At 48.8% G+C, this 27,354-nt stretch overlaps 1 protein-coding gene across 15 annotated transcripts in view; it reads left to right on the top strand.

The window, feature by feature from the left end:
• The window catches only part of ADGRL3 (adhesion G protein-coupled receptor L3), a 1,180,558-nt gene that overhangs the window by 883,136 nt on the left and 270,068 nt on the right, over positions 1-27,354 (top strand). For all 15 annotated transcript variants that reach the window (XR_012754627.1, XM_075352554.1, XM_075352542.1 and 12 more), the window contains one exon: positions 11,190-11,315. Coding sequence is in view for 14 of the 15 variants with exons in the window: in XM_075352554.1 (XP_075208669.1) it covers positions 11,190-11,315 (126 nt within the window). In the remaining variant the exon portion in view is untranslated. The remainder of the gene's footprint in view (positions 1-11,189; positions 11,316-27,354) is intronic.

Here is a 27,354-nt window from a genome sequence, read left to right as displayed (position 1 = left end):
GAGAGGGATTTCTTATGCTGAGCCTCCAACGTGGCAATCTCAGTGTACAGAGTCTGCAAGAACAATTTCCTCTGCTTGTTGAGATGTGAGGAGATGGAAATCAGTTCTCCCCTAATGACCGACTTATGCGCTTCCCACAACATTGGGGCCGCAATATCTGGTGTCTTGTTCTCTGCAAAATAATTACGGAGACATTCAGATATGCGTTTCTTATTTTCTTCCGCGGAGAGAATTGATTCATTCAATCTCCACGTACGATGTAGCCAGTACGGCCTCAGGAGTGAGAAACTAACTGAAACATAAGCATGGTCAGAGTCATTGACATTGGGTAGTAAATGCCTAGGTAGAAAAATGTAGTCTAGTCTGTGGTATGATTTATGAGGGTTAGAGAAGAATGTGAAGTCTTTGGTTGTGGGGTGTTGATAGCGCCAGATATCTATCAAAGAGAGGGAATGAAGAGAGCATTTAATCCGAGATAGGTCCCTTAAAGAGAGGTGACTTTTTTTGCAGTGGAATCTAGCTTGGGCTCCATAGCCACATTAAAGTCACCGCACAGTATTGGAGTACCTTCTGAAAAAATGCTGAATTTTTTGAGCGTGGACATCAACCATCGAATCTGTTTCACATTCGGGGCATATACATTCCCTAGGGTTACCATAGAACCGGCCAACACACCCTTGACGAAAATAAATCGGCCCTCTGGGTCAGTAGCGACATCTTGAGCTAGGAAGGGTATATCTTTAGCGAGGGCTATGGAAACCCCTCTAGATCCCCTGCGTGGGGAGGGGGCGTGGAACCAAGTGTTGTAGTGTGCTTTGTCAAAGCTTGGGATTTTGCCTTCACGGAAATGCTTTATTGGAAGAATATCATGTCTGCGTGCCTCTTTTTTAGGCTATGTAATGTCTGTGACCTTTGTACGGGGGAATTTAATCCATGTGCATTAAGGCTTATTGCCATAAATACCTTATGATGTGATGCCATGATGATACAAACGGGAGGACATTCTGTTCTTTTTCCATCGGGATGAATGGACCAGACCTATGACCAGTGGGAGAGTAGAAAAGATAGAGAGACTAGGGAGTAGAGAGAGGTTCAAAAGAGAGCAGGGTATTAGTATCAACATATTCAACTATGTGAAATTCAAACAAAAAAAAGAGTGTGCATCAAGAGGGAGCAAAAATTGCAAAACCCCTGTAATAACTTCGTGTTTTAAGCTAGCATAAACAGTTATATACTTCAATAGGCCCAATCAAAGACCTCTTCAGGGGGGCTCGCCTTCAGAGTTCATCTGGAGTTTCTTCGCCGCTTTGCGCCTGGATCTATGGGTCTTTGGGGTGAGGCTATGCCATGGTGCCGGATCTGGAAGCATTTGTAATGCAGACGCCGAACGATGAATTTCCAGCTCCGGGTATTTCTCTAATGTGATCCCCAAATCTTCACAGATCCGTGTTATCTCCGCAGAAGTTTTGGCTTGGTAGTGTTTTCCATTAGCAGATATAGCGATGCCAAATGGGAATAACCAGCGGTACGGAAACTGGCGTTGGCGTAACACTGTTGTGAAGGGTTGTAGCAATCTTCTTTTGGTCAGGGTGGTGGAAGCAAGGTCTTGAAAAATCAGAATTTTAGAGCCTTCATGACTTATAGACTTCGCTTCTCTGGCTTTTTTAAGAATAAGTTCTTTAATTCGGTAATCCAGGAAGCGGCATATGACATCCCTTGGTGGTTCCCCTTGTTTAGGTCGTGGTCTCAAAGATCTATGAGCTCTTATCAGTTCCAATGTTGGAGCAGGGTCAGAGTCCATCAGGTCAGAGAATATGCCCTGTAGGGTCGGGATCAAAGCTTCATTTGCTACCGATTCTGGAAGTCCCTTTAATCTGAGATTGTTTCGCCTTTCTCTGTTTTCATGATCTTCCAGAATTGCATGAATTTGATTGATGTTGTCCTCCTGTTGGCGAAGACAGGAGATGACAGTGTTGGAAGTGGAGGTTATTGTGGCTTGAGCCGCTTCCAGGGATTCCACTCTGTGTCCAATTTGGCCGATTTCTTGTTTGATATCTGATAGCTCCCTTGCCACCGGTTCCAGCGCATTTTTAAGGATCCGTTTCATAAAAGATCTTGAGATGGGGAGACTCTTGCTATTATCAGCACCTTCAGTGTCACTTTCATCATCATCTATATCTTGTGCGTCGTTAGTAGACATGCTTTGGGGGCTGCCTGTTTTAGCATCAGCTGTATGGAAAAGTTTTTTGAGAAACTTATCAACATCAGCCTGGGTAGTAGATTTAACTGGTCTGGGCAGTGAGCTCGCTCGTGCGTTGCCGATTTTGACCATGTTAAAGTCAGACAGAAGTGGTGTTATGCTTGAGAGAATGAATAGTAGGGGTTAGGCCACTCCGCTCCCTCCAAATAGCACAGATTTTAAAACATTATACTCCTTCAGAGAGGGGCAAGGAGGCGAGAAGAGAGTGTCCCTATGTTGGAGGTACGACTGTGTGACCTCTCTCTATATCTTCTCCACCAAAAGGCCTCTCCTGTAGCCTTGGTGCCCGTGGTGGTGTATGGAGCCGAAACTGAAGAAATTTTGCTTGCCGCCAGCCAGCTTGCCACGCAATGGCGGCCCAGACCCGAGTCGACAGAGCACCCTGCAGTGTGGGGGGGGGATACAGAGCAACCCCCTTTGGCTCTTAATGTCCCTTTGTGCATTTGAAAAGGGGTCCCCTTAGACAGGGTCTGTTCCCCTATCTTCACCCTCCACCAGGTCTAATTCCGGTGCGGGGCAATTCTGCCCGGCGTCCCGCACCCAGCACGGTCTTCACTCGGCGTCTCCCTCCCAGCACCAGACCCTGCTTTCCCTGCAGACGAGTGCTCAGCAGCGTGTCAGGCCTCAGATCCACGTGTGACAGCCGGCCATGGAGGGGGACACCAAGGCGGCGGATGCTTGTGCCCGGGCCTGCGAGGTGTAGCAGATCGGCCTCGGGGCTCGTTGAGGGACCGTGAGGCGGGTGTGGAGATGGACGTCTGGGGAACTCACACTCACCGCCTGATCTCTCCGTTGGTCCCTGCGAGGTTTCCCGAAGTGCCGCCCGCAACCGCCGCGAGACTTCCGACCAGGCCCCAGGAACTCCGAGCGGCCGCCAGAGGATCAGACACGGCTCGTGATCCTCTCCACTCCGGACCTGTGGTCTTCGGGAGCCGGTAAGTGCCAGCGTCTTCCTTCCCCGCAGGTCGTCTGGCTTGCTCCCGCGTCCAGTGGAGTCACCGCACCATCCCCTGTCCTCGGGTCCAGGCGGTCAACCTCTCAAGATGGCGGCGGCTCCTCTCCGCTCTGCACGGGACGCCGGGCTCGCCGACCAGCCCGGTCCAGGTCCGGGGGGGGGGGATAGCAAGGCCTCCGAACCCCGCTCTGTTCAGTTTGGACCCGCTGGTGTTCTCCGGGCCTCCTCCAGCGTGTGTTTACCGCCTCAGGGGTCACGCCGTTAGGGCCTCGCCGCCTCCAGTGCCCTTCCCGATCTCAGTGTTGAGAGGCTCCTTGGGGGTCCCAGCATGGATGAGACTGGAAAATGGGGGTCTCCCCCGTCCAGGGGTGTTCCAGAGACGTGGATGGTGGGGTCCGGCAGATGTAGATTCAGCAGGGGATCAGGATGTCAGCCGATGTTCAGGAGCTCCTTCATCCACATCTGCCTCTGACAGCGGCCATTTTGGACCATATGCAATGTGTTTTTAACATCATATTTTACATACTAACATAACTGTATATAATTGTAACCCCTTCACCCCCGGGCGATTTTCCATTTTTTGTTTTTGTTGTTTGTGCTCCTTCTTCCGAGAGCCGTAGCCTTTTTATTTTTCTGTCAATCTTGCCATGTGAGAGCTTATTTTTTGTGGGACGAGTTGTACTTTTGAATGTAACCATTAGTTTTACCATATACAGTCATATGAAAAATTTTGGGCACCCCTATTAATGTTAACCTTTTTTCTTTATAACAATTTGGGTTTTTGCAACAGCTATTTCAGTTTCATATATCTAATAACTGATGGACTGAGTAATATTTCTGGATTGAAATGAGGTTTATTGTACTAACAGAAAATGTGCAATCCACATTTAAACAAAATTTGACAGGTGCAAAAGTAAGGGCACCCTTATCAATTTCTTGATTTGAACACTCCTAACTACTTTTTACTGACTTACTAACGCACTAAATTGGTTTTGTAACCTCATTGAGCTTTGAACTTCATAGGCAGGTGTATCCAATCATGAGAAAAGGTATTTAAGGTGGCCACTTGCAAGTTGTTCTCTTATTTGAATCTCTTATGAAGAGTGGCATCATGGGCTCCTCAAAACAACAAGAAGGAGATGGTGGTCAACAGTGTCGAAGGCTGCATAGAGGTCAAGAAGAATAAGCATTACATTTTGCTGTCAGAAGGCCATTAGTCACTTTGATGAGGGCAGTTTCTGTTGAGTGTAGGGGGCGGAAGCCAGACTGTAAAGGATCTAGAAGAGAGTGAGTGGAAAGGTAGTGGGTGAGGTGGGAATAGACCAGTCGCTCCTAGAGTTTGGAAATGAAAGGGAGATTGGAGACTGGTCTGTAGTTGTTTGTGCAAGATGGGTCAAGAGAAAGTTTTTTTAATAATGGAGTAATGATAGTGTTTGAAGGAGGAGGGTAAGATGCCAGAAGAGAGAGACAATGCGGTAGAAAAAAGAAATGGCCACACATCAAAAATACATAAGTTGATCTAATGCCCCTAGGCAAAAAATTAAATACCTGAACATGAGGTTCTTGGTTTAACATTCTAATCAGACTGTATGAATCCCACTGCCACATCACAACGAATCTCTGAGTGTGTCCCTAACTCTGACGCCTTAATGGTGCGGAACCGTGTGCCAACCATCGCCACAGAGACAATGCACCAGCAGGGCAGTTGACCTGGTGCTTCACAGCACCCATGCTGCAGGGCTGAGTCCCCATGACTCCAGGCCACACTGCACCACAGAGGGCGGTTCCGCACCATTAAAGCGTCAGAGTTAGGGACCCACTCAGAGGTTTGCCGTGACATGGCAGTGGGCTTCATACAGTCTGATCAGAATGTTAAACCAAGAACCTCATGTTCAGGTATTTAATTTTTTGCCTAGCGGTATTAGATCAACTTATGAATTTTGGATGTGCGGCCATTTCTTTTTTCTACCACATTGTTTTCAGAAGAGAGAGAGAGAGATTGAAGATTTTAGTTAGGTGAGTAGTAACGACCGGAGAGAGAGATTGGAGTAGGTGTGAGGGGAAGGGATCAGTAGTGCAAGTGGTAGGACGAGAAGAATAGAGGAGCCTGGAGACTTCTTCCTCTGTGACTGGGTCAAATGTGGAAAGTCAGCTGGATGGGACATGGGGGGAATGGGAATCACGACGTTTGGTGGCTGGGAGCTGATCTTTCGGCGGATGTTTTTATTTTCTCTGTGAAATACAAAGCCAGATCATCAGGATGAAGGTCTGTGATAGGGATCTGTGCTTTGGGACTGAGGAGGGAGTCAAAGGTGTCGAAGAGCTTTTTTGTATTGTTGGAAAGTGGAGAGATCAGGGTGGTGAAGTAGGCCTGTTTGGCGAAGTGAACGGCAGAGTTGTAGGTTCTTAACATGAACTTGTAGTGGATGAAGTGTTCTGGTGTGCGGGTTTTCCTCCATAGCCGCTTGACACTCCTAGAGCATTGCTGGAGAAATTAAGTTTGCGATGTGAGCCAGGGCTGTTTTACTCTGTGTTTGGAGGTTCTGAGGGTGAGGAATGCTACTTGTTCTAGGATTCTTCTGCGTGTTTAATTGTAGTGGTTTACAGCCAGATGTGGATGGGAAAGAGAGGAGATAGGGGACAGTGATGAGTGTACAGAGTCTTTAAGTGCCTGAGAGTCAATAGCCCGAAGATTTCTGAATATATGATAGGTGGGAGTGTGCTGGGGTGGATTAGGGTTTGTGAGCTTGAAGGAGAGGATGTTGTGGTCATAGAGGGGAAGAGGGGAGTTATCAAAGTGGGAGATTGAGCAGAGGCGGACAAAGACCAGGTCAAGGGTGTTACCGCCTTCATGTGTCCAGAGGACGACAGCCGTGAAAGGCTAAGAGAGGTGGTTAGAGATAAAAGCTGGGATGCAGATGGGGAGGAGGGGCTGTTCCTAGGGATGTTAAAGTCTCCTAGGATAAGGGTTGGTAATTCTGAGAACATGAAGTGCTGCAGCCAAGCTGAAAAGTGGTCAAGGAACTAGGTGGGTTAGCCTGGTGGACGGTATATGACTGCTACTCTGAGGGGAAGGGTATGGAAGAGCCTGATGGTATGGACCTCAAAAGAGGGCAATGAGAGTGATGGAGCTAAGGGTATGACCTGGAAAGTGCATTGTGGGGACAGGAGTAAGCCAACTCCACCACCATGTCTGTTCTCGGATCTTGGTGAATGGGAAAAGTGTAAGCTACTGTGAGAAATGACAGCAGGGGAGGCAGTGTCCAAATCCTGAATCCAGGTTTCAGTGAGGGCTAGCAGATTAAGAGAGTTATTGCGAAAGAAGTTGTGGATGTAAGGAAGCTTGTTATATACAGACCGTGGATTCCAGAGAGCACAATTAATAGAGGGAAGTGAGGGTGTTCAACTAATGTTAATGAGGTTAGCAGGGATTCTATGGGAGGTGGGGAAGGAGGTAAAGTTGGTATGGGGTAGACCGGGATTAGGAGATATATCGCCTGAAAAAAATAGCAGTAAAAGGAGAAAGAGCAGATAGTTTTTAGAGTTGTGGCATAACTTATTCTGCAAGACCATGGGGCCATGGCAACCATTGGCTTCCCGTCATCATGTTACGGGGCCTCCGATGGCGGTGGGGAATGGCTGGATCCCTGCCACAGACATTTAAATCGCACTGTCATATTTTGACATGCGAATTAAGTGGCAAGCAGGCACAGGTGGATTGCAGATCCACCTGCGCTTGTTGGCCCTACGTCTGCTGTTCAAATCAGAAGACATGTGTGGGGATCACCGCTGGCTCACCACAGCAGCCAGCGGTGATTACCGTGACATGACCGATGGCATACCAGTACGTCATCGGTCGTGAAGGGGTTAAGCTAGTTGCCTTATTAATAAAGCAATCTTATATTAAGATATAAATAAATATATATATATATATATATATATATATATATATATATATATATATATATATATATATACAGGAGATAGATCAATAGATAGATAGATAGATATCCTGCAGATATACAGTACAGACCAAAAGTTTGGACACACCTTCTCATTCAAAGAGTTTTCTTTATTTTCAGGACTCTGAAAATTGTAGATTCACATTGCAGGCATCAAAACTATGAATTAAAACATGTGGAATGAAATACTTAAAGTGTGAAACAACTGAAAATCTGTCTTATATTTTAGGTTCTTCAAAGTAGCCACCTTTTGCTTTCATTACTATTTTGCACACTCTTGGCATTCTGTTGATGAGCTTCAAGAGGTAGTCACCGGAAATGGTTTTCCAACAGTCTTGAAGGAGTTCCCAGAGATGCTTAGCACTTGTTGGCCCTTTTGCCTTCACTCTGCGGTCCAGCTCATCCCAAACCATCTCGATTGGGTTTAGGTCTGGTGACTGTGAAGACCACCTGGCGTCATCTGGCGTAGCACCCCATCGCTCTCCTTCTTAGTCAAATAGCCCTTACACAGCCTGGAGGTGTGTTTGGGGTCATTGTCCTGTTGACAAATAAATGATAGTCCAACTAAACGCAAACTGGACGGAATAGCACGCCACTGCAAGATGCTGTGGTAGCCATGCTGGTTCTGTATGCCTTCAATTTTGAATAAATCCCCAACAGTGTCACCAGCAAAGCAACCCCACACCATCACACCTCCTCCTCCATGCTTCACGGTGGGAACCAGCCATGTAGAGTCCATCCGTTCACTTTTTCTACAAAGACACGGTGGTTGGATCCAAAGAGCTCAAATTTGGACTCATAAGACTAAAGCACAGATTTCCACTGGTCTAATGTCCATTTCTTGTGTTCTTTCGCCCAAACAAGTCTCTTCTGCTTGTTGCCTGTCCTTAGCAGTGGTTACCTAGCAGCTATTTTGCCATGAAGGCCGCTGCACAAAGTGTCCTCTTAACATTTGTTCTAGAGATGAGAAGTCCAAACTTTTGGTCTGTACTGTATTATTATTTATTATTATAGCGACATCTAATCCATGGTGCTTTACATGTGAAAGGGGTATACATAATAGGGACAAGTACAATAATCATAGACATTACAAGGCAGGTACAGGAGGATAGAGGTCTCTGCCCGTGAGGGCTCACAGTCTACAAGGGATAGGTGAGGATACAGTAGGCCTTTCTTGTGGCACTAAATGGCATTTAGCCTTGTTTAACATAATAAATTATTAAAAAAGCAGGATGGGATTCCCCTATTTTTGATAACCAGCTAAGGTAAATCAGACAGCTAGGGGCTGGTATTTTCTGGCTAGATAGGTCAATGATAATTGAGCCCTTTTCAGCCTAAAAATAGCAGCACAAAGCCACACCAGATGTAGCACATCACATTCTAGCTCTTCCCAATTGCCCTGGTGTGGTGCCAATAGGGGTAATGAGTTTTGTAGTTGATGTAAGCTGTGTAGCGTCAGCTGGCATCAGATCCCCCTCTTTATAATGCAGTAAGAAAAAAGAAAAAAACACATACATCTACGTACAGTATCTATATATCTATCTATCTATTATCTATCTATCTATCTATCTATCTATCTAAAAGACAAAAGAGGCAGCACTTGCAGTATACTTGCAGTGAAAAGCAAGACTTTAATAGCCCAGTGACGAGGTTTCAGTTCAAATGAGCTAGCTTTTCTAAGATTTTTTAAAGATTGCTTTATTATGTATGACAATTACCTTTAATGTACATGGAGGATTATGTTATATTTAATGTTATATTTAATATGGTGTTAAAAATGCATTGCATACGCATGACTCACTTAGGACTCACATGACATATGGATGCTAGGTGAGGAAAAAATCGCATGACGCTTGCCTGACACTTGCCAACTTTTCTGCCTGAGAATCTGAGCGATTTTATATACGCAGATGTGAGCAATCCATATTAGTTGCCTCTGTTCTGTCCGAGAGAAGGGGGTGTGGCATTGTGTTGCCACACCCTATTTTCTTGGATGTGTGTTATAATGCCCTAGAGGGGAGGGGTAGCAGAATTAGCACCTACAGGGTCACTGAATTACAGGTACAGGAACAGCATTGTGCATCTCATCTTTATAGTTTAAGGGCAGGGACAGTAGAAGAATTTTTATATCTCTTAAGAGCAGCCCTTTAAGAGTCTGGAGCCGATGCTGGGACCATCCCTGACTATTTACACTATGGGAATACAGCCTAAAGGCCATGTGAGCACTAAGAATTGACTTTTTCTTAAGGAAAATCCGGACCTTCTTAAAGAATCAAGCACCTGCAGTAAAAAAAAACGCACCAAAACCCCAACGAAATCCGCATGCGGTTTTGCCGTGGTTTGGTGCAGGTTTTGGTGTTGATTTGCCGCAGATTTGCCGTGGTTTTTCCGCAGGTTGGTCCCTGCAAATTTTTACCATTATCTATGGCAAAAACCGCAGGTACCTGCAGAAAAGAAGTGACATGCACATTAATTCTACAGCGGAAATTCCGCGGCTAAAACGACAGGTTTAAAAAAACGCAGTGTGCGCACAGCAATTTTTTATACCCATAGGTTTTGCTGGGGAATGACTGCAAAAATTCTAGACACATTTTCTGCAGCAAATCCGCGGCAAAATCCGTGGTAAATCCACAGCGTGCGCACATAGCCTTAAGGGGTATTCCGATTTCCAAGACCCTATCTCAATATGCAGTAAGCGTAATAATAATATTATTAGCAATTCATTATTAGCAATACATCCAATTAGACTTGTAGAATAATTCTCCTGCTATAGCCATGTCTCTTACCTCATGTACAGGGCATTACCGTAGGTATCCATGGTTGTGTCTAGTCATGACACTTAGGCGGGCTTTGCACACTACGACATCGCAGGCCGATGCTGCGATGCCGAGCGCGATAGTACCCGCCCCCGTCGCAGCAGCGATTTCCTTGTGATAGCTGCCGTAGCGAACATTATCGCTACGGCAGCTTCACATGGACTCACCTGTCCTGCGACTGTCGCTCTGACCGGTGACCCACCTCCTTGTTAAGGGGGCGGGTCGTGCGGCGTCATAGCGACGTCACACGCCAGGCGGCCAATCGGAGCGGAGGGGCAGAGATGAGTGGGATGTAAACATCCCGCCCATCTCCTTCCTTCCGCATATCCTACAGAAGATGTGTGCTGCCGCAGGAGCGAGGAACAACATCGGACTGTCGCGTCAGCGTAATCATGGATTACGCCGACGCTGCACCGATGATACGATTACGACGCTTTTGCGCTCGTTAATCGTATCATCGAGCCTTTACACACTACGATGTCGCATGCGATGCCGGAAGTGCGTCATTTTCAATTTGACCCCACCGACATCGCACCTGCGATGTCATAGTGTGCAAAGCCCGCCTTAGTTGCTTGCAGCTGTAACCAGGGATACCTAAGATGCAATGCGCTGCCCATGAGGTAAGCGATATTGCTATAGCAGGAGAATGATACTATATTCCTAATTGGAGGTATTTGCTAATATTATTACTGCCTATTGGAATAGGACCATGTAGATGGAATACCCCTTTAAGGACATAAACAGGAAAAATGTCATATAGTGGAGTTTACATAAAAATAAAAACGTTCTGGCTGCTACAACTATGAAAAAATGAGCAAAACAATAAATCTACAGGTCCCAACTGTCCTGGAACAGTGCTGGATTTGGGTGTACGCCCTGCAATCCTGGGCATCTACTAATTGTCTTTCTCCTTCATCATGTGCATTCTGCCATCTCCTTTTGCCTGGGAAGAAAGAAATGGCAAATAAGTGTGTCTTAGGGGGTGGCTAGAGACGTGGTCAAAATTTGCCACGGTGCATAATGTGCGCGGCATTGTTTCTCACGCTTTCTGTTCTGTAGAAGATGGAAGTTACCGTAATGAAAAACAAAACCTTCCCTTATGTACAAATGTTACAAATGAATTTGCAGTGATTGTTTCGAATGCCATGTAATATCTGGAAGCTGGTCTTAAATAATTTTACTTATCCCACTTACAGGTGCGTAAAGAATATGGCAAATGTTTACGAAATCATTGCTGTAGTGGGAAAAAAATGGAAAACTCAGTTGGTTCAACCAAGACATCAAATTCTCAACCTCCGGGAAGGTACTCCACTGGAACACAGGTAATTGATAAGAATTCATAGAAATATTTTATACATTTCACTATTTTAGCAGTATTTCATGTAGAAATGTAAATAAATTGAAAATGGGTTAAACTAACCAAACAAAATTGACAATCCCATGACAGTGCTGACTAGTATTTTTACTCAACAAAACTAGTAAATAATAAAAATATTAAATAATGCTGCACAATGTAAATAAACTGAATATGGGTTAGAATAACCCTACCCTTCTGCGGGAATGTATTCACTCCACATCAGTAATGAACAGGTATGTCTACCTCTGATTAGTTTGCAGTTTATTGTGTCAGAGGAGTTATTGGCCCATGTAGTAGATGTGTCTCGTGTATCAAAATTTGTCAATGTGAAACAGGTTTATTACCAATATTTACGATGAAACAATTTGCATAGCTCAGCACAACTAATAGAACAAAACAAATTTTGGAGTTGGGGGAAAAAAACTTTTGGATTTTGTTTGTATGTCGTTCATTTCGCAGTAAAAAAGACCAAGCGCCATTATTGTCCAGGTTAAGTCACGTTCATAAGGCAGTATTTGGTGAGATTTTTACCTTAGCAAAGACCAGGAGTGGGAGAAGAATACAGAAATGGTGACCATGAGTCTATTCTACATTTCCTCTTAGTGTTCCACTCCTGGTTTTGGCTACAAATACTGAGTGTGATGCTACCACCAGGGGGGGCCGGTACTCAGGTAGGATGTAGTGCTTCTAAGTGTAGTAAGGCGCAAGCCCATGAGAGGTCACTAGCATCCGCAGAATGATGCAATAGAATGGTCGATCAAGCCAAAGGTCAGTGGCAGGAACTCACGTAGGTACAGAGGGGTAAGCAAAGCTGGAGTCAAGTGAGAGCCGAGGGTTGGAAAGCCAGGAGGTATCGTCAGGTTCCAGAGTGGAGTAGAGCCATAGTCAGATAGCAAGCTGGTGTCAGAGACCGAGAGGACAAATAAGGATAGAGGAGGGAGCGGAGATGGGAGACAGGGAGGTAAGACAAGACTGGAAGGACAAAGATCAGGGAAAAAGAATACTATGTAACCTGGCAGGATCAGAATAGACTCACAGGAACCAGAAGCGCACACTGCAGAGCAGGAACTATCACTGGCAGTGTGGCGCCCCTGACCTGGTCAGGCACCACTGAGTACTGCACCCATGCTGGGGACAGTACAATACAGGTAATCCAGAAGGCTGACCGAGGTGTGACTACACAGGCGCATAGTGATCAGGTCTCACACATGTACCTATGAGAGGACCCCTGGGGATCCCAGGAGGGGGAAAAGCCTTCGCCTCCACTGGAATAGTGGAGGGGGCCAAAAGCCTCCATCTCCTCTCAAGGGGTGTGGTAAGAGAATCTGGTTGCTAGGTGGCGTAGGCAGGCACAAAAGGGAAAAGAGAAGGAGGAGTAAACAGTCTGCAGCAGAGTGTGGAGGAGTGAGGAGCAGGAAAGTGAAGCTCTGACAGGAGCAGCAGTGAAGGTCCCAGATGTGAGCCGGTTCAGAGCAGAGTCCAGGGAGCTCCGAGGAGAGCTGACCCCTTCCCCTGGGCTGCTGTAGTCTGACAGCGTCCGCGCAGTGGCTACCGACGGGGGAGAACGGTCACCTAGGAGTGCTACCCGAAACCCATCTCCAGCTAGAGAGAGAGCACAGAGTGGGAAGTAAGGAGACTGCTAGGGAGAACCAGGCCCAAACGGGCGGCAGATCCCGGAGCGGGGATAGATCCACCTTTCCTTGCTAAACCTGCCGGTGTGGGGCCCTCAAAGCCCACACCACAACAACTAAAAGCCGCAGCCACGTAGCCACAGTTAGGGCCCATAGTTCACAGGAGGCAAGAAGCTGGAGTGATCTGGCCCAGGCAACAAGCAAACGGCAAACGAAGGGGAGAGAGGCTTCAGCAACTTCCCTGGGTGACCCCCATAGGGACTAAAAGTCGGGGTTACCCCAAACCACCAAGGTCTAAGGAAGGCGAGTTGGTAGTCACCATCAGAAGTCAGCCTGAAGGATACCTGGTTCCCGCCTGGTTCATCCCAGCTACGCCCGGGTTACTCACCCTGCCACCTGAAGTGAGTAAAACCCCTGAAAGACATTCTGCGTGTGTGGAGTTATTCTGCGCCTTGTGGTACTACGCACCTACACAGGGCCCTGGGGCTTGCCTCACTCTCAGGAGGCTATTCCAACTAACTGCACTTACCATCAGCCCCAGGCGTCCCTCAACCTGCAGTGGCGGTCCCCACTGACCGCAATACTGAGAGTGGCGTCACGACAAATAGAAGATTCCCTACCTGTGACAAGATCCAGCCGAGTGGAGTCCCTGAAGGTAATGCACCAACACAACACCTGTGGGGCTTCACATCTGGCGTCACGAACAGGATAAGGACTAGACCTGTTCAGACAGGTGACCATGTGCCTGGGCGGTCCGCTTGAAAAATTGGAAGCGCCGCCATATTGCCACCATGAAAAGCGCGCCGAAAAACAACAGCAGCCCGCGCTGGGAGAAGTTACCGCCCACAAAGAGGTGTGGCTACCCAGAGATCCCCTGCAGAGTTCTGACCTCGCTTGTGAAGAGAGCGGAAGCGTCCAGAGACGGCGGAACGGAAAAGAAGCCAGCAGCTTGTGGCTAGAGAAAATGGCGTCTGAATGCAGAGACCCAGAGCCAGGCTCCGCTGCCTGGTGGTGTCGGGAGCTTGCTGAGTTCTGCGACCAACTGGAAGCCAGGGTCGGAAGGCTGATCAGAGAGGGACGGACGGAGTTTCTGTGGATGACCGCGGCGGTTCAGGCCTATGAAGGGAGAGCCGCGCGCCGAGTGCCAGACCGGGCGGTGACGACTCAGACCCCGATGCTGCCACCGATGGGTGAGTCCAGTGATGCCCCTGCCAGCGCGAGTGCCCCGACCCCTGCTGCCACGTCCGCGGTCCCTGAAGAGGCGTCCGGCGCGGCGACGCTGAAGCAGGCCGCAGCCACGCCAGGTGCAGCCCGCCAAGCTCAGGCCGCCGCAGCGATGCCCTGCTCGGCCCACCAAGACCCGGTCCCTGCAGCAACGCCCAGTCCGGCCCGCAGAGAACCGGCTGCCACCGCGACCCTCATCCGCGCCGCAGGTGTGACGCTGACCCAGGCCGCCGCCATGCTAGGCCCGGCCCGCCGAGACCCTACCGCAGCCGCAACGCTCGTCCGCGCCGCAAGTGAGGTGCTGAACCAGGCCGCAGCCCCGTCAGGTGCGGCCCGCCAAGCCCAGATCGCTGCAGCGACGCCCAGCCCAGGCTGCAAAGACCCCATCGCAGCTGCGACGCCGATCCAAGCTGCGACAGAAACGCCCATCCAGGCCGCCGCCATGCCAGGCGCGGCCCGCCAAGACCAGGCCGCCGCCATGTCAGGCGCGGCCCGCCAAGACCAGGCCGCCGCCATGTCAGGCGCGGCCCGCCAAGATAAGATTGCATCACCATTTTCCCCGGCCTGCAAGGCCAGAGCAGACACCGCTCCCCAGTCAAAGGAGGTCCCTGCTAGGAAGCCCACGCTGGGGGAGGACCCTGCATACTGGCAGCTGAAGGCTGACATGGAGGCCAAGTTCCCACAGGAGATGGTGGATCAGTACATGCTCCCTCCGCACACCCCCAAGAGGATTCCGGCAACCCCTGCAGCAACTACGCCAAAGAGTCCCCCGCCTGGGCCTGCTGAAGAAAGTCCATCCCCAGCACTGCCATCAAAGGAGTGCTCAGAAGCACTAAGGGGGAGGGGAGGCCAGGAAGCTGAGGAGCTGACTCAGGAGATACCAACAGTGGATCCATGCCCAGAGCCAGAGATGTTGCCATACTCCCGCTGGGATGAGGAAGACCCGATACCTTCCGCTGAAGAAGATCTGCCTAAAAGCCTCACCTGGGAGCTTGTGAGCTGTACCTCGCAGAATCCAGCCCGCAAGACACGGCGCCGTAGCAGAACCCAGTCTTTCCCTGCACCGCCATCCCCAGGGCAGAGAGAAGTCACGGCCCGAGACCTAGAAGAAAAACGGTTCCTGAGAAGAGCCAAAGCCCAGGTCAGAGGACCCCTTTGTAGAGGAATTGTGGAAGACTTTAGCCTGAAGTCAGGATACAGATTCATCGTTGCACCTGGTATAAAGGAAGGTATCTTCGTCAATAGAAGAGATGTGAGAGCTCATTTGCCCAGAGGGCACCCTGGCAGAAACTTAAAGATGGGAGACTCCGTACAATTTACCATGCATCAAGGAGAAAGAGGGTGGTATGCGCTAGATGTAGCACCATGTCCTAAAGAAGAAGAAAGGAAAGACAGCGATAAAGAAAGAAAAGACAAAGGACCTACTGATGAGACTACCACAGACGAAGAAAGAGGTCAAGGAAGCAACAGGTGCCGCAGCCCTACAGGCCCAAGCCCTGGTGAAGAGGAGTCTGCATAAGTTCATGTAAAGTAAAGCAAGTTACCAGTTTGAAAAGTTTGTTTTGCAACGTTTTACAAGTTTAAGAATGTGCCCACATAAACTGATGTGAGAAATAAACCTTAAGGCTATGAACTGGCTATAGCCACAAACTCTCGCAGTGTAAATAGTTACACCAGAGGGCACCACCACCACCGGAGTCAGCCTGTTTAGGGGCTTGGCTCGTCTGCAACCAGGGGGCACGTCCGTATATAGGGCCTTGGCTTACCTGCAACCAGAGAGCATGCCTGTTTATGGGGCCTGGCTCTCCACCACAAAGAGGGTACCTGGTCAGCACCAACTGTGAAGGCCGCCTCTGGATCCTGCCAGAAGTGGCTGAAGGCGCGGCGTCACCAGGCCAGGTATACCCTGAAGACCACCAGACCATGAAAGCCGCCTCTACATCCTGCCAGAAGTGGCTGAAGGCGCGGCCAACGTGAAAGGGTTTGGGTGGGTTAACGGACTTGTGGGTGGAGGGTGGTGATGTATGGTACCTGGTGGTTTTAAAATGTTTTACGATGTTTTAATGTTTTATGCATTTTAAAATGTTGTCTTGCAGCCCGAGGACGTGCTGGTGATAACTAAGGGGGAATGTGGCGCCCCTGACCTGGTCAGGCACCACTGAGTACTGCACCCATGCTGGGGACAGTACAATACAGGTAATCCAGAAGGCTGACCGAGGTGTGACTACACAGGCGCATAGTGATCAGGTCTCACACATGTACCTATGAGAGGACCCCTGGGGATCCCAGGAGGGGGAAAAGCCTTCGCCTCCACTGGAATAGTGGAGGGGGCCAAAAGCCTCCATCTCCTCTCAAGGGGTGTGGTAAGAGAATCTGGTTGCTAGGTGGCGTAGGCAGGCACAAAAGGGAAAAGAGAAGGAGGAGTAAACAGTCTGCAGCAGAGTGTGGAGGAGTGAGGAGCAGGAAAGTGAAGCTCTGACAGGAGCAGCAGTGAAGGTCCCAGATGTGAGCCGGTTCAGAGCAGAGTCCAGGGAGCTCCGAGGAGAGCTGACCCCTTCCCCTGGGCTGCTGTAGTCTGACAGCGTCCGCGCAGTGGCTACCGACGGGGGAGAACGGTCACCTAGGAGTGCTACCCGAAACCCATCTCCAGCTAGAGAGAGAGCACAGAGTGGGAAGTAAGGAGACTGCTAGGGAGAACCAGGCCCAAACGGGCGGCAGATCCCGGAGCGGGGATAGATCCACCTTTCCTTGCTAAACCTGCCGGTGTGGGGCCCTCAAAGCCCACACCACAACAACTAAAAGCCGCAGCCACGTAGCCACAGTTAGGGCCCATAGTTCACAGGAGGCAAGAAGCTGGAGTGATCTGGCCCAGGCAACAAGCAAACGGCAAACGAAGGGGAGAGAGGCTTCAGCAACTTCCCTGGGTGACCCCCATAGGGACTAAAAGTCGGGGTTACCCCAAACCACCAAGGGCTAAGGAAGGCGAGTTGGTAGTCACCATCAGAAGTCAGTCTGAAGGATACCTGGTTCCCGCCTGGTTCATCCCAGCTACGCCCGGGTTACTCACCCTGCCACCTGAAGTGAGTAAAACCCCTGAAAGACATTCTGCGTGTGTGGAGTTATTCTGCGCCTTGTGGTACTACGCACCTACACAGGGCCCTGGGGCTTGCCTCACTCTCAGGAGGCTATTCCAACTAACTGCACTTACCATCAGCCCCAGGCGTCCCTCAACCTGCAGTGGCGGTCCCCACTGACCGCAATACTGAGAGTGGCGTCACGACAAATAGAAGATTCCCTACCTGTGACAAGATCCAGCCGAGTGGAGTCCCTGAAGGTAATGCACCGACACAACACCTGTGGGGCTTCACAGCAGCATACCGAGGAAAACAGTTCCAAGATAAGGCAGCGGACCTAACCCTGGAGAATGCAAACAGCAGGAAGACAAACACATACAATGGCTCTGCACAAGCAGAGTCGTACGTGAATCATGACATTGAGGTAAAATACTGACCACATACTGAGGCAAAATTTTTATTGATACTATTTTGAGGTTAATGCTTCTAATTTAAATTTTTTGGGAAGGATTGATGTAACTGAAAAATCACAAAATGTGTTTTTGTGACGTGTTTTTTTGTTTTTTAATGCCATGCAATGTATATTTTAAAACAAAAATATGTTTTGATAGACTGGATTTTTATAAACGAGTTGATTGCAATTCTGTTTTTTTAATTCTTTATTTTAAAAATGGTAAAAGGAGGTGACTTTTATATAATGTAATTATTTTTTACTTTTTTGTATTATTTTCTTTTTTGGCCACCCTAGAGGAATTTAAAATGCAATTGCTTGATTTCTTATACTCTATACAGCTATACCATATATAATATATACTGAATACAGTGTAAAGGCTATAATAATTAATAATAATTTTATTCATTTATATATCGCTATTAATTCCACAGCGCTTTACATACATTGGCAACACTGTCCCCTTTGGGGCTCACAATCTAGAGTCCCTATCTGTATGTCTTTGGAGTGTGGGAGGAAACCGGAGTACCCGGAGGAAACCCACGCAAACACAGGGAGAACATACAAACTCCTTGCAGATAGTGTTCTTGGTGGGATTTGAACCCAGGACCCTAGCGCTGCAAGACTGAGCCACCGTGCCGCCCACTATGTGCCCACGTTGCGTATTTGCATGCAGTTATGCTGCGTATTGCACTGCAGTGTAACTGCATACGTCCTGCGTCCCCAGCACAATCTATGAAGATTGTGCATGATCCATGCACACGTTGCGTTTTAGAACGCAGCGTTTCGGCTGCTGCCAAGACGCTGCGTTCTAAAAAGCAACATGTCACTTTTTTTGTGCGTTTTGGTTGCAATGTCGGTCTCTGTCTCTGTCTGTCATTTTCTTGTCTCCCTGTCGGTCGGTATCCCTCTCTCTGTCGGTCTAGCCTTCTCCCCCCTCTCTCATACTCACCGATTACTGACCGTTCACCGGCGCGGCGCTGCACGGTGTTCACACTGCAGCAGCTTCTCCTGCTTTTAAAAATGCCGGCCGCTCATTATTCAATCTGGTATTCCCTACTTTCCCTGCCCACCGGCGCCTATGATTGGTTGCAGTCAGACACGCCCCCATGCTGAGTGACAGCTGTCTCAATGCAACCAATCACAGCCATCGGTGGGCGGGTCTATGTAGTGCAGTAAAATAAATAAATAAATAATTTAAAAAAAAACGACGTGCGGTTCCCCCCAATTTTGATACCAGCCAAGATAAAGCCACACGGCTGAAGGCTGGTATTCTCAGGATGGGGAACCCCACATTATGGGGAGCCCCCCAGCCTAAAAATATCAGCATTCCCTTCCTGGACACTGATGAACACAGTTCATGATGACCTAATTGTCATTTATTACCTATGATGGTTTGACACTTGTTTACCGATGCATACACTATAAGCGTTCTACTATGATGACAACAGAATATGTTCTAGTATAAATCCATAATTATTCTCCTAGAGGCATATAAAAAAACTATAAAAAACTGAAGAAGGCAAACAGCCGAAACATTTTTTTTTTATTCTTCATGTGAGAAATTATCTTTTCATCAATAAAAGAGTTGTCATTTCATTTTTTGAGTGCCGGAGTTTACTTTTCTAATAAAAATATCAGCCAGCAGCTGCCCGGAATTGCCACATCAATTAGATGCGACAGTCCTGGGACTCTACCCGGCTCATCCAGAATTGCCCTGGTGCGGTGGCAATCTGGGTAATAAGGAGTTATTGGCAGCTCATAGCTGCCACTAAGTCCTACGTTAATCATTTCAGGCGTCTATGAGACACTTCCAATGATTAACCTGTAAGTGAAAGTAAATAAACACATACACCCAAAAAAATCCTTTATTTGAAATAAAAGACAAAAAAACACCCTCTTTCACCACTTTATTAAAATCCCTAAACACCCCTCCAGGTCTGGCGTAATCCTCACGAGGACCCACGATGCATCCAGCTCTGCTACATGAAGCTGACAGGAGCAGCAGTAGAACACCGCCGCTCCTGTCAGCTCCACGCAGCAACTGAAGTGAGTCGCACTGTCAGCGGAGACGTCACTCAGGTTACCCACGGCCACAAGTCTCGGGTGGAGGACTCGAGCTGGCCACGGGTAATCTGAGTGACGGCACCGATGATCGCGCGGCTCACTGCAGTCACTCAGGGGATTTGCGGTCACCGTCGAGTCCTTCACTTGTGATCGCAAATCAAGCCGCGGCACACAGACAGAGCCGCGCGATCACAATGAAGTCGGGTAAAGTTCATCCGAGTTCATTCTGATCGCGCGGCACTGCTCTTTTTGACAGTGCGGTCCCACTCGGCTCTGCTGCAAGTCTATGGGCAGCAGCAGAGCCGAGTGGGACCGCACTGTCAAAAGTGTGCGTTCTGGAAGCATCCAGAACACATGAATTCAGCAGGAATTCTGCAGTTACAATGCGTCTCAGAACGCAGCTTTTCGGCTGCGTTCAGAAAGCCATGGAACCCATAGGGTGTAGGGGCGACATGACAGCTCGGAGGGTAGGGAGTTGATGGGGTTAAACAGTGTTGGTTCGTTTAGGAATGAGGAAAAGAAGGTGATTGGTTAGGGGGTGGAGTGTGGTGGTAGGAAAGGAGGAAGCTTCATGGTGTATATAATAGGAGGTGAGAGTCAATTACCTCCTCTTGCACTTCCTGGAGGACAGCTTGGACGGGCTGGAGAACCTCCATCATGATGTCCTGAGGAATCCTCGGATCTGGTCAGCATGGCGGTGCAGGGCGCCCAGGCAGTGCAGTCCCACACCCAGGCTGCCTGGGTGTCTCCTCGGCAACTTCCCCTCCCCCCACCCCCCTCTTTGCTGTAGTGCTGGCAGTTTCAGGACTCGCCGGGGTCTTTTGGGGAAGGTGGGGGTGAGGAGGACAACATGATAGCCCCCACTCCTGTGGGGACCCTCCGCAGCTGGGCGGGCGGCGGTAGCTTGCTGCGCCCGCTCTGGCTGTCGGGAGGAATCTCCTGCAGGGCCGCGACGGCCGAAAAGGGGGCGTGTCCAGCCCGGGGGCCTACTTCCGGTGTGAGGCCTCGGGCTGGATTTTGGAGCGATGCGGCCGCTCCCGGCCGGGAGCACGCCCAGCGGCGGTGGATGGACAACACCCCCCCTTTCTCCGCGGGGGGACCAGAGGACGGCTGCCTGCAGGGTCACCTCACCTGTGTGGCTGGATTATCGGGACCGGAGGACTGGGCGCAGTAGGCGGCGGCGAGGAGGAGACAGGAGGCGCCTGCAGGGTCACCTCACCTGTGTGGCTGGATCATCGGGACCGGAGGACTGGGCGCAGCAGGTGGCGACGAGGAGGAGACATGAGGCCTGCTGTCTATCCTGGAGCAGTCATTGGGACAAGGGTGCAGCTCTCATCAGTAGCGGCTTCCCCCAGGAGTGGAGGCGACAATCGGCCCAAACAGGGCATGTGGACACGGTGCTCCTGGCGTCAGGGGGCGAACCCAGCGGGCATTCGGTGGCTGCAGCTTGAGGGACTGTCCTGGGATCAGCGACGGACGACTGGCGAAAAGGACGGTGACGGCTGATCTGAGGGCGTCCTCTGGAGGCAGCCTGGCGCGGTAATCAATTTAAGTTTCAGCCTTTTTGTAGTGGTGGGGGGACAGTCGCTATAGTGGAGTAGTGTCTGGAGATATGGGTAGCAGCTGGGGGGGTTTGGAGCATGTGGTTAGTTCATAGGTCGGTTGGTGCCGTGGTCCCTGGGGGGTGTGGGTTCATGTTCTGGAGGCCAGGGGCAGAGTTATGGACGGGGTGGTCTCATGGCAGCGGGGCCATGAGGGTGCAGGTGGCGTCAGGTCCGGTGGTTACAGTTTCAGGTTGGGGATGGCGAGGTTTTGCGTTTGCCGCAGTTTAGGTCTTGTGAGACTTGGTTAAGGGTGCTGATGATTGCGGCACATGTGAGCGGGTGAGACGGCGCAGTTATTGAAGGTTTGCTGGGGTGTTTCATTATTAATCTTCTGATGCATGGTGGTTCTTATTGGATGAATTATGGTGGGTAAGGTAAAGGGGCGAGGGGTCCCGCGGTACGGTGTGTGCGGGGAGTTTTCAGGGGGTTTTTGTGAGTGATGTGTAGGTGCGGGGCCCCGGTATAGCGCGAGGGTTGCTGTGGATAAGGGAATAAAGGAGAGCGGAAATGTAGGTGAAGGTGAGGTGTTGGTTGCTGTAATGGGTTTGTAGGTTTGCAACCGCATCAATGGTAACATGGGGTTAATTTGTGGCTAGTCAGCATGTTATCCCATTGTGGAAGTTGGTGCTGGGAGGAATGTTGAGTCCAGCGTGACTGAATTGGTGTTAATGTAGGTGCTGGGCAGCTTTGGGCTGCTGTGGGTGAACTCGGTTAATCAGCAATGGTGGGCTGCGGACGGAATAATGGAGTTCTTCGGACAGCCGTGATTACGGGTGGGGACTATGCGAGTTTTGGTTTGGACTAGAGGATTGGGTACTTGTGGTGCATAGAGTGTAAGTCGGATAGCTTAGGGCCATCTGGTATTATTGGGTGTTTTGCATGGGTGGACTCCTGGCATCTGTGGGCTGGTGGAGTCTATTTTATATTCATATACAATTTAAAAAACAAAAAAAAAGGGAATGCTTGGCCCGGTGGTAGGTATGGGCATCTGGGTAAGGGTTTGCTTAGGGAGTCGTGGTGCTCCGGTCTCACGGCACGAAGGTATTTGGTTCGAAGGTGCAGTTGTGCGTTACGGGAAAATAGTGGTACGCCCCTCGGTGGTCGGCTTTGAGCGGATACTATGGTGTGGTCAAGGTTTTAATTTATCTTGGGGTGTAATATGAGAGCTCAAAGGGGGTTGTGTGTCACAAGGTTTTTCCTTGAGATCGAAAGGCCCGGACATGGTGTTTGGTAAAGTTGTGTCTCCTGATGCCCATAGTTGCATATGGAGTCAATCGGGCCAGTGGTGTGGCTGCAATTTTCCGGTGGGCATTGTAGTACAGGGAGCTTGTCATGGTCCGGTTTGCGGAGGCAAGCGGACTGTGCATTATGGTTGGAGGTGTTGTTGGGGACCTTGGGATCGAAGGTAATGCTTCAATATCTTTGCCTCAGTAAGGGGTACAGGGCGATGGTTGCGGTTGTTTTGTTTTTTGAGGCCGTGTTAATTTTGGGGTGGGGCATGGTTCCGTTAGGCCGTGTGGGCCTCGTGGAAATTAAGTGGGCCTGATTTCGGATGAAGAAGGTCCATTAGTGTGGTAGTAGAAAATGTGGGAAGATTTTGGGATTTTCTGGGGAAGACAGCTCGAGCCTCTGTTGTTGTCAGAGGGTGTGATGGCGGAATAAATCTGTCAGGGGAGACCGGTAGTGATATTTGGCTCTGGGGAAGCTGCAAGGTTAGCTGTAGGGGAAATTTCAAGGCTATGGATTGCAGTCGTTTTACAGCGGGGTTTCCCTTTAGCGGTTTCCTGGGAGAACTAGGTTTGGGGTGCGAAGTGACCCAGTAGCATAAGCAGTGTGAGTGTCATCCTGTTGTTGTATCTCAACCCCAGTGGTGGTTGAATTCAGCTGGAGACAGGAGGAGGAGCAGGGTGACTGTACAGTGGTTCTTTGGTCGGTACTGGGGAGGACGATGGTACAGTCGGTACTGCATTTAATTCGTTATAATAAGGCCAGCGGGGAATGGTGTGGATTCCGGTATAATTTGGGAGCTTGTGGCATGGTGTGTCGGTGGGCCTGAGTGGCCGTCAGAGGGACCCAGTGGCTCCTGCCACCAAGAATCAGGGGAGTGCGGTGCAGTAAGGTAGACTGGGTACGCTGGCTGGTGCATATATTGGATGCTCAGAGTTTAAGTGATGGATGAAAAGGTTTTAATGGTTAGTTTGGCTTGCAAGTTGGGGAGCAAGCGTTGGGTGTGTGGGGGTCCAGGCCACGCAAGGTGTCACGTGGCCTGTTCTGTGGTGGGGGTAGGTCTGGTCCAGAGGCGGCTTAACGGATCATGTTATTTGATTGGAGAGTCACTTGTAGGATATAGTGGCTCCGGTTACAAGGATCTTGCAGGCATGGGTCCTGCAAGGTGGGGGGTATTGATCCGTAGGTGATTCATACCTCATCTCCGGCCCGGTGTGTGTTGCGGCCAGGGATCATGTTTTGGTAGTGGAAGGTGGTTTCTGGACCGGGCCTACCCAGGGTTACGTATTGTATTACGTACTGTATTATTATTATTATGGTATTACCTATTGTTAAATGTTGGGGACGCCCATTGGACGGCGCCCCCTTGTGTTAGTGTGTAAACAATAGGCAATAAAGGGCTGCTGTGGCCATTTTTTACCAAGTTGCAAGCAGTGTCCGTGATATTATTGATACCGGGTAAGGGTAATTGGGAATAATATAGGAAACAACAACCGGAAAATCCCTCCTGGAAATGTCAAGAAAGCCATGGAACCCATAGGGTGTAGGGGGCGACATGACAGCCCGGAGGGTAGGGAGTTGATGGGGTTAAACAGTGTTGGTTCGTTTAGGAATGAGGAAAAGAAGGTGATTGGTTAGGGGGTGGAGTGTGGTGGTAAGAAAGGAGGGAGCTTCATGGTGTATATAATAGGAGGTGAGAGTCAATTACCTCCTCTTGCACTTCCTGGAGGACAGCTTCCCACCCACCCTCCCTTCTATTGTGTATTGTTATTATTGGTGTTTATATGGATGTATAATTATTCAATTTTAAGAGCCGTTACAAAAAAAACAAAAAAAAACCAAAATGAGAACTGAAAGGATTGGAGAAAGTGTCGTGTATAAAATAATAATAAAAAAAAAAAAAATATTTCTTTGTGGATTGTGATGTATATTATCATTTGGGATTCTTGTAAGTGGGTGAATAAGATGGGGGTAATGTGGGAATATATGTATATGTATATGTATATGATGTGTATGAGTATATGAGTATGGTCAGCATAAGTAATGGGGATTATGTCCTTTGTCACATCAGCAGGGGTAGGTCTGGTCCAGAGGAGCTCTAATTGTTACTGGTGTTTGGATGGAGAGTCACTGGGGAAGGTACAGTGACTCCGGTTACTGGTGACCTGCAGGTACAAGGTTGTTTGCAGGGAGGAGGTATTGCTCCGTTGGTGATCAATGCCTTATATATGGGTCAGGGTTGTTGCCAAGGATTATATATTAAGGAGTTGATGGTTGCCAGGGAGTCACAGGTGGCTACAGTGCCCCAGGTGATAGGTAATTGAAAGTACGGGAGTTTTTGGTTTGGGTAAGGGTATTACTCCTTTGGTGACTTTTACCTCATTTAAATATGGGACCATTGTTATGGTCAGTGATCCATTTTGGTGAAATGGTAGTCGCAGGAGGAGTCATTGGTTGGGGTCATGGTTCTGGATCCAAGTGCAGTGCAAGCACGTGGTTCTGCAAGGCATAGAGGTTTTGATCCGTAGGTGATTAATACCTCTTATCTCTGGGCTGGTTGCAGCCGGGGATGTTGTTGGATTAAAGTCGCTAACGGGCTTTAAGGTTTTTGAGGTCACAGTTACTGTTATACACATGGGGGATTGATCCGTAGGTGATTGATGCCTCATATCTCTGGGCTGGAGGTTGCAGCCGGGCATAATATTGATTTGGAGGTAAAGAGGAATGTAAGGTTTTGAGACACGGTTGATACTTGATGCTTCTTGGGGGGAGTTTAATCTGTAGGTGATTAATGCCCCCATCTCTGGGTCGGTGTGTTGCGGCCAGGGATCGTGTTTCTGACGGTTGTGTGATTGAAGGGTCGCTTGTAGGATATAGTGGCTTTGGTTACAGGGATCTTGCAGGCATGGGGTCCTGCAAGGTTGGGTATTGATCCGTAGGTGATTAATGCCTCGTATCTCTGGGTCGGTGTGTTGCGGCCAGGGATCGTGTTTCTGACGGTTGTGTGATTGAAGGGTCACTTGTAGGATATAGTGGCTTTGGTTACAGGGATCTTGCAGGCATGGGGTCCTGCAAGGTTGGGTATTGATCCGTAGGTGATTAATGCCTCGTATCTCTGGGTCGGTGTGTTGCGGCCAGGGATCGTGTTTCTGACGGTTGTGTGATTGAAGGGTCACTTGTGGAATACAGTGGCTTTGGTTACAGGGATCTTGCAGGCATGGGGTCCTGCAAGGTTGGGGTATTGATCCGTAGGTGATTAATGCCTCGTATCTCTGGGTCGGTGTGTTGCCGCCAGGGATCGTGTTTCTGAAGGTTTGTGTGATTGGAGGGTCACTTGCGGAATACTGTGGCTTTGGTTACAGGGATCTTGCAGGCATGGGGTCCTGTAAGGTTGGGGTATTGATCCGTAGGTGATTAATGCCTCGTATCTCTGGGTCAGTGTGTTGCGGCCAGGGATTGTGTTCTGGTGGTGGAGTATGGCTTCTGGACCGGACTTATGGCGGGGGTAGGTCTGGTCCAGAGGCGGTTTAACGGATAATGTTATTTGATTGGAGAGTCACTTGTAGGATATAGTGGCTCCGGTTACAAGGATCTTGCAGGCATGGGTCCTGCAAGGTGGGGGGTATTGATCTGTAGGTGATTCATACCTCATCTCCGGCCCGGTGTGTGTTGCGGCCAGGGATCATGTTTTGGTGGTGGAAGGTGGTTTCTGGACCGGGCCTACCCAGGGTTACGTATTGTATTACGTACTGTATTATTATTATGGTATTACCTATTGTTAAATGTTGGGGACGCCCGTTGGACGGCGCCCCCTTGTGTTAGTGTGTAAACAATAGGCAATAAAGGGCTGTTGTGGCCATTTTTTACCAAGTCGCAAGCAGTGTCCGTGATATTATTGATACCGAGTAAGGGTAATTGGGAATAATATAGGAATCAACGACCGGAAAATCCCTCCTGGAAATGTCATGAGACGCACATGCAGTGACATATACGCTGCGTAATAGAACGCAACGTGGGCACATAGCCTTATAGTCTAAATCGTTGTTTCCTTTGAGGCTCAGCTTGTGGCAGCATTCAGCAGGTCCCCAGCTATTGTGGCAACCCAGCATTACCCAATGATCGCATTGCCCAAGGGCTGATAGGAGCTAGTCAGCATGTGTATCAGCAATCTCTCTTTTAAAATGCTTAAATGTAACTGTCGGCTTTTTCTTTTACCTTTTGCTAGTTTTCTATTGCAAATGGATTTCTAATGGACAATATGTTTTGTTTTTTTCTTTTACTTTAACCCCATAACCCTTTTACCACCAAGCCTCTTTCCACCTTCATGACCAGGCCATTTTTTTCAATTCTTAACCAGTGTCACTTTATGGGGAATGCTTCAACAGATCCCAGGGATTCTGAGATGGGATTTTCATAACATATTGGACTTCATATTAGTAGTAAATTTAGGGCAATTTTTTTACGATTATTTTTGTGTGGAAGAACAGAAAATGGGCAAAAATGTACAAAATTTTGCAATTTTCAAAATTAGAATTTTTATACAGTTAGACCTGGGAGTTAAATCACACAAAATAGTTAACATTTCCCACATGCTTACTTTATATCAGCATAATTTTTTAAACAATTTATAGGATGTTAGAAGGGATCAAAGTTTACTAGCAATTTCTAATTTTTCAAACAAAATTTACAAAACTATTATTTTAGGGACGTAATTACATTTGTGACT

This window comes from Anomaloglossus baeobatrachus, chromosome 1 (assembly GCF_048569485.1).
Source record: "Anomaloglossus baeobatrachus isolate aAnoBae1 chromosome 1, aAnoBae1.hap1, whole genome shotgun sequence".
Classification (NCBI taxonomy): Eukaryota; Metazoa; Chordata; class Amphibia; order Anura; family Aromobatidae; genus Anomaloglossus; species Anomaloglossus baeobatrachus.
This window is presented reverse-complemented; position numbering and strand designations above follow the sequence as displayed.